At 36.5% G+C, this 11,495-nt stretch overlaps 2 protein-coding genes and 1 long non-coding RNA gene across 7 annotated transcripts; 2 read left to right on the forward strand and 1 right to left on the reverse strand.

Moving 5' to 3' along the window:
- Positions 1–5,720, forward strand: LOC104699484 (cycloartenol synthase). 2 transcript variants are annotated; one of them, XM_010414798.1, is made up of 19 exons: positions 1–287; positions 609–794; positions 876–965; positions 1,183–1,377; positions 1,482–1,566; positions 2,137–2,303; positions 2,556–2,744; positions 2,906–3,019; positions 3,375–3,497; positions 3,582–3,704; positions 3,779–3,877; positions 4,025–4,081; positions 4,227–4,273; positions 4,364–4,507; positions 4,619–4,796; positions 4,890–4,970; positions 5,102–5,185; positions 5,268–5,401; positions 5,542–5,720. In XM_010414798.1, exons 1-18 carry the CDS (start codon positions 90–92, stop codon positions 5,385–5,387), a joined length of 2,280 nt encoding a protein of 759 aa, XP_010413100.1. In that variant the 5' UTR covers positions 1–89; the 3' UTR covers positions 5,388–5,401; positions 5,542–5,720. The 2 variants fall into 2 exon arrangements, with proteins under 2 accessions (XP_010413100.1, XP_010413093.1); XM_010414791.2 differs by having other exon boundaries at positions 5,268–5,720.
- Positions 5,756–7,984, forward strand: LOC104699454 (sugar transport protein 7-like). The gene is made up of 4 exons (XM_019228929.1): positions 5,756–6,152; positions 6,246–6,565; positions 6,641–7,267; positions 7,390–7,984. The coding sequence occupies exons 1-4, from the start codon at positions 6,008–6,010 to the stop codon at positions 7,837–7,839; spliced, it is 1,542 nt and encodes a 513-aa protein (XP_019084474.1). The 5' UTR covers positions 5,756–6,007; the 3' UTR covers positions 7,840–7,984.
- LOC104699430 lies at positions 8,212–9,788 on the reverse strand. Of its 4 annotated transcripts, none has more exons than XR_753366.2 (4): positions 9,465–9,788; positions 9,303–9,375; positions 9,035–9,203; positions 8,212–8,716 (listed from the first exon to the last, which is right to left on the reverse strand). It is a non-coding gene; the product is annotated as an uncharacterized LOC104699430 (long non-coding RNA). The 4 variants fall into 4 exon arrangements; XR_753364.2 differs by having other exon boundaries at positions 8,212–8,727; XR_753367.2 differs by having other exon boundaries at positions 8,212–8,738.

Here is an 11,495-nt window from a genome sequence, read left to right on the forward strand (position 1 = left end):
AATTCTCTCTCTATCTTGGTGTGATCTCTTGATCCGAATTCTTCAATCTCCGATTTCGTGATTCAAGGCGGGCATCTTCGGAGCCCATCATGTGGAAGCTGAAGATCGCCGAAGGAGGTAGTCCATGGCTGAGAACCACCAATAATCACGTCGGACGGCAGTTTTGGGAGTTCGATCCGAGTCTCGGTACGCCTGAAGAGCTCGCTGCCGTCGAGGAAGCTAGGAAGTCTTTTACGGAGAACCGATTCTTGAAGAAACATAGCTCCGATCTGCTTATGCGTCTTCAGGTACGGTACCCTCACTTGACTCTTGCACTGTGTTTATTATTTCACCTGGAATCAATTCTAATTAGATGCTCTTTCTATTTGACTGTGTTGTGTTATTGTTAGCCCCCTTTACTGAACCAAAACCAAGTATAGTACTACTACATGTGGATCTCTAGGAGCATCTACTCTAGTTTCAATATTACAAATAGAACTAATTTCTAAGCATGAAGCAGCTGGACTAGTGTTGACCCATCTCTTAGTCTGTAATCATTATTGTTGTTTTAGCCTTTTGTTTTCTGATCTGAAAATGATCTCTATCTATCTCTCTTTCTCTGTCTGTAGTTTTCAAGAGAAAATTTGATTAGCCCAGTTTTACCTCAAGTCAAAATCGAAGATACTGATGATGTTACTGAGAAGATTGTGGAAAACACGTTGAAGAGGGGTCTAGATTTCTATTCAACAATACAGGCGCACGACGGGCACTGGCCAGGCGATTATGGTGGTCCTATGTTTCTTCTCCCAGGACTGGTCAGTTCATATATAGTTCGTCTCGCTAAGCTTACTTTTTGCGAATCTTTTTTTTTGCTGAAAGCTTGATGCTGATTACAGATAATTACACTCTCCATAACTGGTGCACTGAATACAGTATTGTCGGAACAACATAAACAAGAAATGCACCGTTATCTCTATAATCATCAGGCAAGAAATTTCTTCCTATCTTAATCATTGATAATTCTGATTCCTCGCAAATGGCTGATTTTTGGATTTTCCTATACTGTTCTTTATGTTCTTAGATACATAACATGTCCATATAAAAATACATGTGTAGTTGTTTGTGTACACACATCTCTATGTTTCAAAGAGTTCCTTCATCTAATTTCGGATTGTTGAAACTATTGACGCTACATGGTTTCAGAATGAGGACGGAGGTTGGGGTTTACATATTGAGGGCCCTAGCACCATGTTTGGGTCTGTCTTGAACTATGTTACTCTAAGGTTGCTTGGAGAAGGACCTAACGATGGAGATGGAGCTATGGAGAAAGGGAGAGATTGGATTCTAAATCATGGTGGTGCTACCAATATCACATCTTGGGGGAAAATGTGGCTCTCGGTACTGAAATCTTACCTTCGATCTGTCCCTTTAAGTTATCATTTCGAATATTTCTGTTACTTGACTAACTTTTTTGTTTGGATCTGCTAATACTGTAAATAAAGGTACTTGGAGCTTTTGAATGGTCTGGAAATAACCCACTGCCTCCTGAGATATGGCTTCTTCCGTATTTCCTACCAATCCATCCAGGTGCTCATAAATATTTGTACAACGACAATTTCATGTGTTCTTGACTCTCTCGACTTGGATACTGTTTAAGCTTATTCTTTTCCCAGTCTTCAATTGTTGGCCGACTAAATTATTCTTTCAAAGCATGTGCCTCTTATAATCAATTTTGGTTCAATAGCTATACAATGATATGGAGAACGGAAAAACCTAACTGCTGTAACCATGCCCGTAATTGTTTTGCCTCCTTTATACTCCCGTAGGTCCAACTACTTTAATTGGGATTTAAGTATAGTTATATTGGTGATGAGCTCCATAAGCAGTAGATTATCCCAGACTTTATGATATGGAATACCATTGTTCATGGACAACTCAAGTAGAGTAAATCTCGAAAGAATTTTTAAATCTGATCATAGCTTGTCATCTATTAATGCTTCATGCTTGTTCAAAGCACACTTATCGAATGTATTCACCCTGTTTTTATTTAGAAAGATGGATCTGGTTTCTTTTGCTACAGCTTGCTTTTTAGTTCTGATGTATATAGATATAGTGCACAGTAAAGCATCAAAATAAGCTTTTTTAATCATGCTCCAGGAAGGATGTGGTGCCATTGTCGGATGGTGTACTTGCCGATGTCGTATTTGTATGGAAAGAGGTTTGTGGGTCCCATAACTTCCACTGTTTTATCACTGAGAAAGGAGCTGTTCACTGTGCCATATCATGAAGTCAACTGGAATGAAGCACGCAACCTTTGCGCAAAGGTTCGTTGAATGGATGGTGGATTCTGTAACTATGCTAACACACAAGCTAATCCGTTAAACGGAGTTACTTGCTTTCTTAAAATACCTGAGCATTGCAGTTTAAAGAGATATTGTTTGGCTGAATAACACAATTAGATTAAATGATTCTTAATAGATTATTCAGTACTCAAATATAGGTCCTTATACATATTGTTGTGTAATCAGATGCTCAGGGGTAACTGTTTTTTGCTGATAGTTGCTTTTCTATTGAAGGAGGATTTATACTACCCACACCCACTTGTCCAAGATATTCTGTGGGCATCACTTCATAAGATTGTTGAGCCTGTTCTAATGCGATGGCCTGGTGCAAATTTGAGAGAAAAGGCTATTAGAACCGCAATAGAACATATTCATTATGAAGATGAGAGTACTAGGTACATCTGCATAGGTCCCGTGAACAAGGTATGCAAATCAAACTTCCACAACAGCCTCTGTAACGTTTTCCAACCATTGTTATTATTCTCTTTCACAAGTTCAGTATGGGGATATGTTCAACTTTGCGTTTTATTTCTGGTTTTGAATCCTCTACTTTAATCATCTTTGTTTTGTCCTTTTGATAACAGGTATTGAATATGCTTTGCTGTTGGGTAGAGGACCCAAACTCCGAGGCTTTCAAGTTGCACCTACCAAGAATCCATGACTTTCTCTGGTTAGCTGAAGATGGAATGAAGATGCAGGTACCGCATTTTTGTAGATATGATTATTTTAAGTAGATTATATCGACCAAGGTGACTGCGGAACCAGTACGAATATTATGTCTCTGGAATCGTTAGCTCAACAATATACAAATATACACTTCAAAATTTGATAGTACTTAAAATAACATTACTACATTAACTATATGAAGTGGGAGTTTTACCCTACTGTGTCCTGTCTTAATTTCATATCTTGTGAGCATCTACATTTCGACGTACTCTTATCATGTTTCTTTTTCTTCCTGCTAACTAAAACACCTACTTTACTTTCTATCCCAATTACTAGTTATAAACATTGAACCTGTTGTCCATACTCTAATGCAGCAGCTATTGACAGGGTTATAACGGAAGCCAGCTATGGGATACGGGTTTTGCTATTCAAGCGATTTTGGCAACTAACCTTGTCGAGGAATATGGACCCGTTTTGAGAAAAGCACATTCATTTGTAAAGAATTCCCAGGTTTGTGATAGGCAGTTAATGACGATCAGCATGTTTCTCTGGATGCTCTTTTCGCTCTCATGATTGTATCTTTTCATGGTATAGGTGTTAGAAGACTGCCCTGGAGATCTGAATTACTGGTACCGCCACATTTCTAAAGGGGCATGGCCTTTCTCAACTGCAGATCACGGTTGGCCCATCTCCGACTGCACCGCAGAAGGACTGAAAGTAATAATAAAGTGATAGACTGACCTTTCAGGATTTCTTTCTTGGTGGTAATGAGTTTGGTATTTCCTCTTCAGGCTTCTCTTTTGCTATCCAAAGTTCCCAAGGAGATTGTTGGTGAACCAGTAGATGCAAAACGGTTATTTGATGCTGTTAATGTTATCATTTCGTTACAGGTTAGATTTGGTTTCTATTAGTAATGCATGGTATTTTGATAAGTCATAGGTCGTCTTTCTGCTCTGTTGGCCTTTTTGAAAAAAAATGCATATTTCGAAAACGAAAACATCTTCCTTGTCTAATTAGCAGATAATATCTGATTTCAGAATCCAGATGGAGGCCTCGCAACATATGAGCTCACCAGATCATACCCTTGGTTGGAGGTATTGAGTCTGTGCCTAGATATAGATCTGTAATGTTCTCACAAGCTTGATAACATATACTTTTTGTATCTATTTGTCAACACATATTGCCTTAGTCCCCTTTGCTTGAGGTTTTAAGGAAAAGTTTACTCATTTCTGTTGGCAGCTAATCAACCCAGCAGAAACCTTTGGCGATATTGTTATTGATTATCCGTAAGGCACTAGCATCTTCCATTGAATCATCTAGTTAATCCTATATTATGTTTTGCAAATTTCCTTTGATGCGCAAGAATGGTTCTGTAGTTACGTGGAATGTACATCAGCTGCCATCCAAGCTTTGATATCATTCCGAAAGCTGTATCCTGGTCATCGGAAGAAGGAAGTAGATGAGTGCATTGAGAAGGCAGTTAAGTTCATTGAATCTATTCAAGCAGCAGATGGCTCATGGTTAGTCTCTAGTCATTATAAATCTATTTGTAAACTTACATTTTTTTCCTTATGTTTTATCGTTGTATCTTCTAGTTGGTGTCTATCTTGTAACCTGTGATATTTCCTTAGGTATGGATCGTGGGCTGTTTGCTTCACGTATGGTACGTGGTTTGGAGTGAAAGGGCTGGTAGCTGTTGGAAAAACATTGAAAAACTCTCCACATGTTGCTAAAGCTTGTGAATTTCTGTTGTCGAAACAACAACCTTCGGGCGGATGGGGAGAAAGCTATCTTTCATGTCAAGACAAGGTTAATAATTACTTTGTATGTTAGCTAAATTCTACTTACTGCTACTTTTTGAATTGCTGAATTACTTTTTTTGTTTTTTACTTTTATGAATAGGTCTATACAAACCTTGAAGGCAACAGGTCTCATGTCGTGAACACAGCATGGGCTTTGCTCGCACTCATTGGTGCTGGGCAAGTGAGTAAATTCCTTAAGAAACTTTAAACTTCAGTTCATCGTGACACTTTGAGATTCTCATTCTTTTTTTTTTTTGCTCCCTCTCTCTCTTTCCATTTATACTTTTAGTTCTTTGTGTGTGTTCTTATTAGGCTGAGGTAGATCAAAAACCACTGCACCGGGCTGCAAGATACTTGATTAATGCACAGATGGAGGATGGTGATTTTCCACAACAGGTAATAAGTTGCATCAATCACATCGGTATTTTGGAGTTTCTCTTGGATAACGGATAATTGATCTATTGGCTCTCTATTTCAGGAAATAATGGGAGTCTTCAACAGAAACTGCATGATAACATACGCTGCGTATCGAAACATTTTCCCGATATGGGCATTGGGGGAGTACCGTTGTCAGGTATTATTGCCACAAGGAGAATGACTTAAGTCTTCAAGGTAATTATTTCTCTAGGGAAGGAACTGCGTAGCTCCAATGCATACTTTTTCGAAAGTTGTGTCATCCGTAATGGATGTGCTCTGATGCTTTCGTGAGCCAATCTTTGTGTAATTGACTTGAACTCAATTCTTGGTTGCAGATTTTGTTGGGTTCTCTTGAGTACCGATTTTAGCAAAGTGTCATTTTTATTTTATTTTTTATTTTATTTTGTGAAAACAGACATTTTCTTGTATTTGGTTTCTCAATTCATGTTTCCGCTTAGGTCATGTCTCCGGTGGTTTCCCACTTTGCTCATTATAAATTGGCTTTGACTGGTTACATTTATTTAGTAATTTTTTTTTTCCCGTTGGTAGAAATGAAAATAAAATATCAGCTAGAAATGTAGACGAAAACAAAGCAATTTCTTCGACAAAAGCTACTAGAAGGCTTAAAACTCCTTACGCAACTATCACCATCTCCTAGAGCCGGAAAACACGGTAACATGAAAAAGAGATGTTAGTGTACCTTTTTCATTTGTTTTTGTTTTCTCGCATGCTTGAGAATTTGAACAGATTATGTCACATACAATCATAATAAGATAAGTAGACAAGAGCAGAGAAAAGAAAATGGCGGGAAGGGCGTTGAGGCCAGCGGAGGTGGATAATGAGAGGGCTGAACGATACCAAGGGAAGGTCACCGGCTTCGTCATTGTCACTTGTTTTGTTGCAGCCATTGGTGGATGCATCTTTGGATATGACATTGGCGTCTCAGGTTCTGTAATACTCCCTTTTAAAACCCAAATTTGTTGTGACTAAGTGAATTTATATAATTCTATATATGGCATGGTGTTTTTTTTACTAACAGGAGGTGTCACGTCGATGGATGAATTCCTTAGAGAGTTTTTCCACGATGTGTATGAGAAAAAGAGAGATGCTCATGAAAATAACTACTGCAAATTCGACAATCAAGGACTTGCAGCTTTCAACTCGTTACTGTACATGGCTGGTTTAGTTGCAACTCTGATGGCCTCACCAGTCACCAGGAACTATGGACGACTTGCAAGCATCATCTGTGCTGGGATCTTCTATGTAATCGGAGCTGCTGTAAATGCTGGATCAGTGAACCTCAAAATGCTTTTTCTAGGACGGATCATGATCGGTTTTGGCGTTGGATTTGAAAATCAGGTTTTTGTGAGAGGACAATGTTGTTAATGAGAAGACCAAAATATGTATAATCTAACTTATTGTTTTTCCTTTCAGGCAGTTCCTGTGTACTTATCAGAGGTGGCACCAGCCAATTTAAGAGGGGGTCTAAACAGTATGTTTCAATTGGCAACAACACTTGGGATATTTTCAGCCAACATGATCAGTTACGCCACGGAAAAGCTCAAGCCTTGGGGCTGGAGGCTCTCTCTTGGCTCGGCTGCTTTTCCGGCTATTCTCATGACCCTTGGTGGTTATTTCCTCCCCGAGACTCCCACCAGCTTGATCGAGAGAGGATTAACAGAGAGAGGCAGGCAAGTCTTGGAGAAACTAAGAGGAACAAGAGACGTCAACACTGAGTTTCAAGACATGGTAGCTGCAAGCGAGTTGTCGAGTTCTATAAAGCATCCTTTCAAGGAAATTCTACATAAACGCCACAGGCCTCAGCTCGTTATGGCCATTCTGATGCCAACGTTTCAGATTTTCACTGGCGTAAACTGCGTTCTCTTTTATGCGCCTGTTTTGTTCATTACTATGGGATTTGGAGGAAATGCTTTACTCTACTCATCAGTCCTCGTAGGAGCTGTCCTTGTTCTCTCAACTTTGATTTCCATTGCATTAGTGGACAGATTAGGACGACGAGCTTTGCTCATTAGTGGCGGATTACAAATGATCATTTGTCAGGTTAAAATATGTTACCGCTCATCTTTTTGCAATCATCATACCATACAAAAAGTTTTAGTTAAGTCTAAAAGGGTTTTGGTTTTTGAGTTAGGTATCTGGTCTCATTGTTGTCTGTAAAACAGGTGATAGTCTCAGTGATCTTGGGATTGAAGTTTGGAGACAACAAAGAGCTATCAAAAGGGTACTCGATCCTCTTGGTCATCTTCGTTTGCCTCTTTATACTAGGCTACGGATGGTCTTGGGGTCCGCTTGGCTACACCATACCGAGTGAAATATTCCCCTTGGAGACCCGTTCTGCGGGGCAAAGCATCAGCGTTGCTATCAATCTCCTCATGTCCTTCATCATTGCCCAAACTTTCCTATATCTCCTATGTGCTCTAAAGTTTGGAATTTTCCTTCTCTTTGCTGGTTCGGTTTCCGTGATGACCATCTTCGTTTACTTCCTCTTGCCTGAGACCAAAGGAGTGCCAATTGAAGAGATGACAGTCATATGGAGGAAACATTGGTTCTGGAAGAAAATATTACCTACAAATCTTGAAGCTGAGAGCAGCCATGCACAACGAACACAATAGTAATTAGGTATACCATCAAAAAGAGATGTTAGTGTACCAGTCAAAAAGAATTTACCTTACGAATATCATATCATAACATCATTTTTGAAACATTATAGATCTTGTAATCTTATTATATAAAGTTTGATGTCAAAGTTACTCATTAGCAAGATCCTCACATGTGTCAATTGTATATCTACGATTTTTACATGTGTTCAGATTATTATTTAACATGATCGCCACATGTGCCAAATTAACAATCTTACATTTTGACATATATCTACCAAAAAAAAAAAAACTAATCCAAAAGCAAAAAGAAAATATTTAACTCTATTTTCTAGAGCATATATCTTATTATATAAAGATGTATATTAAGTGGTATCCCATATCAAATCAAAACATTAAGTACACTATTAAAATCATGAACAACAAAAAGACAAATACAAACCATGCAAGATCAGAAAACCTTGCTACCAAAAGAAAATGGGATATCATGAGTAATGATCAGACTTCAATGATACAAAAGACATTTGTAGATGAACCTCATATACGGCTGGATTTAACTATGCTTTATATGTGAGTAAACAAACTAAATCAACGTGTAAGTACAAATTTATATAATCCTACACATATATCTTCAACTAGGACTATTTTCAAATCTAGAGGTGTCAAACGGGCATGCCCGCAACCAAACAGTCTGACCGCGACGGTCTTGGTTGTCGTCGGATACGCTGCGGACAGACCCGCCATGGGCGGCAGGTTAAGTACCACTGCCCATACCCGCCCCGCTTTCCTTAGCGGTCTAATGGGCATGCCCGCGGGCGTAATGGGCATTGATCTTGAAGGCTACAAGCATGTAAAGCATCGTCTCTCATCAATTGCCCTTTCCATTCTTTAGCTGTTATACCACTAGAGAGAGTCTAAGAGCATGACAAAACTGATTCAATACAAAAAAACTAAGAGTCTAAGAGCATAAGCCAATAATTAACTCCGTATAACAATGGTCCTTCGTTGTGAATACAAAACAGACCAGCTCATACGAGCAAATGTATACGGCCATACGTGGGTTGATTTTAAAGATTCTAATTGACAAATTAATGTTAATACATTCATCGTATCACAATGGTCCTTGTCCATATGTGGTATCTCTTTTAGTGACATGTTTAGATGAGTAATATAAACCATGATACAAAACAAGAAAGATGAGAAACATTACGTGAGTATCGATAGAAGATCAGCACAGAAGATAGACAAAAATCTCAACCCTCCTGGATGCGTATTCAACCTCTCAAATAGAACTTCATATGTTGGCCTAAGAGATTGCCTCAGATTCCTTTCAATGCGATAGAAAACAGAAGATAAAGCCTCCTTATTATCATCATCACCTAAAGAAAAATACTTTCTCATCAATGTAGCATTATCGAATAATACCATAAAAAAAAAAAAAGGAGAAGTGAATCAGATTTAAAGAGTTCACAACTCACAGTAACAATGCAGTCAAGTGAAGAAGCCGATCATTGACGTTCATGTGGATTCACAAATCGATATATGAAGAAGCTGTACCATCCACAAAATACACATATCAACAAAAAAAAAGGTTCCTCTAAACTAAAACCATCAAAGATTCTCTCGTTGTCATCATCAACCTTTTGGTGTTGAGAGATGTACGGCGTTGTTGGTTCCAGAATTGACAATAAACTCAACACCGACATGCACACACACACAACAAAATCAATGTTAGACGATGGAAGCAGCCGTTGTTAATTCATAACTCGAAATTGCACATAGAAAAACATACAACAAAGATTCACGAAGCAAAACCAATCCAACAGAATTTTAGACTAGCTTCGATCAAATTTTAGACTCATGATTCATGAACTAGATTAAGCAATAGCAAACGCTATAAACGCAACATTGTAAAAACCANAAAAAAAAAAAAAAAAAAAAAAAAAAAAAAAAAAAAAAAAAAAAAAAAAGAAAGAGAACAACAAACCTGAATGAATCCGCAATCGGGTACCGGTCTTCACTCAGATTCATCAAAAACATCTCTGAATTCATGGAGAAAGTAAGAAGAATTGACACAGGTTGAAAGAATCGAAGAAGAGGAGAAGAAGAGTAGAAGACGAAATGTTCTTCGGACCACCCGCAGTCTCAATCGGACAAAACCCGACTAAACCGCAAACCAAACAGGTTGAATCCGCGAGACCCCGCTAAGTGACATATCGGGCATGGCCGCGGGCTTTAGGCCGGTTTGACATCTCTATTCAAATCTATGAATAATAAATATCGTATTATTTTAAAATTTGCATTCATTTTCATTGTCTAACGTAATTTACCAAAATACAGGATTCCCAAATTACAACTTCGCAACTTAGATGATGGTAAGGACTTATATTATATTTGTTTTATATAATTTTGGATGACGAATCTACCTACTATCAATATTTATTTATTCCTTCTTTTTAATACTTTAATTTAATTATGTTGTAGCATTTTTAGATTTTAGTTATATTATTTAGTTAAATTTAATTTTCTTATTAGGAATTTGTGATATTTTAAAATATTTTTTTAATATTATTTTGAGTTTCTTTTTTATTTTGTCAGTTAAAGATAGGTAAGATCTTTATTTATTTATTCCTTATAATATAAATATTTTAAATTTCTTATGTTGTAGTATTTTTGGATTTTTTTAATTTTAGTTTATATTTTATATCTATAAATTATCTAAGACTCCTATATCATTGTGGTTATAATTTTTTATTTTTTTAACTGTCTTTTAATTTCTGAAATTTTATTGGGTTGGTCATAAACTCATTGCAATCGTGTAGATATTTTTTCATCTGTTGTTCATCCAAAATATTTTTTGAGTAAACAATTTTAGTGGTTAAACAAGCTGTCGCTACAATATTAGTGGTAAAAAAAAACTACGTCAAAGTGAAAGTAAAGAGACAAAAATTGGTTTAATTTGTTCACAAAGACATTTTGTAGATGGAGATAGAGAATATATTTTAACAATAAAATATTTTAGGGTGTAAGAACAAATTAGTAATTGTAATTAAAAAATAGAGTAAAATTATATGTGGATGCTAATAAGATGATACTTTGATTGGTTGATTGCATGTAAAATATTTTGGGAATAAGTTGTTGAACGTTTTAAAAATTTGACAATAATAATATGCGTAATGGTTAATGTTTGAAAAATATTTTGGTGGTCGATAACTTAGCTTTAGGTTATTGTAAGAACTATAATAATAATTTTAAAATATTTTAGGTTATTGTAAGAACTGTAATAATAATTTTAAAATATAAAAAATATAAATTAGTGTATTAAAGTAAAAAACTTCTCTCTAACTAAAAATATTTATCTATTTATTTTCAGAAAATATATTTCACTTACAAAAGTATTTATATATTTTCAAAATTTTAATTTTATTAAATTATTGTAAAACATGCACGATCTGCGGGTCCTAATATCACATAATAACAATATAGATCTAATAAATCTAGTATCACATAATAACAATATAGATCTTATAAAAAGAAGTCAGCGAAAATGTGATAACTTATTTTCAGGCTGTAATGCCACTTGTAACACCCGTCAACCTGAAACTTGAGACGGCGTGTTAAATGCCTTACTAGTACTTTTCTCTACTTTACTTTTTTTTTTTTTTTTTTTT

The sequence above is a fragment of the Camelina sativa genome, chromosome 1 (genome assembly GCF_000633955.1).
Source record: "Camelina sativa cultivar DH55 chromosome 1, Cs, whole genome shotgun sequence".
Classification (NCBI taxonomy): Eukaryota; Viridiplantae; Streptophyta; class Magnoliopsida; order Brassicales; family Brassicaceae; genus Camelina; species Camelina sativa.

Bases quoted from the DNA above. Each gene is read 5' to 3' on its own strand.
- LOC104699484 (XM_010414791.2), top strand. From the start codon at position 90: ATGTGGAAGCTGAAGATCGCCGAAGGAGGTAGTCCATGGCTGAGAACC. The intron at 1,378-1,481 runs GTACTGAAATCT...CTGTAAATAAAG, and splicing joins GGGGGAAAATGTGGCTCTCG to GTACTTGGAGCTTTTGAATG. The intron at 4,971-5,101 runs GTGAGTAAATTC...TGTTCTTATTAG, and splicing joins CACTCATTGGTGCTGGGCAA to GCTGAGGTAGATCAAAAACC.
- LOC104699454 (XM_019228929.1), top strand. From the start codon at position 6,008: ATGGCGGGAAGGGCGTTGAGGCCAGCGGAGGTGGATAATGAGAGGGCT. The intron at 6,153-6,245 runs GTTCTGTAATAC...TTTTACTAACAG, and splicing joins ATATGACATTGGCGTCTCAG to GAGGTGTCACGTCGATGGAT. The intron at 6,566-6,640 runs GTTTTTGTGAGA...TTTTCCTTTCAG, and splicing joins GCGTTGGATTTGAAAATCAG to GCAGTTCCTGTGTACTTATC.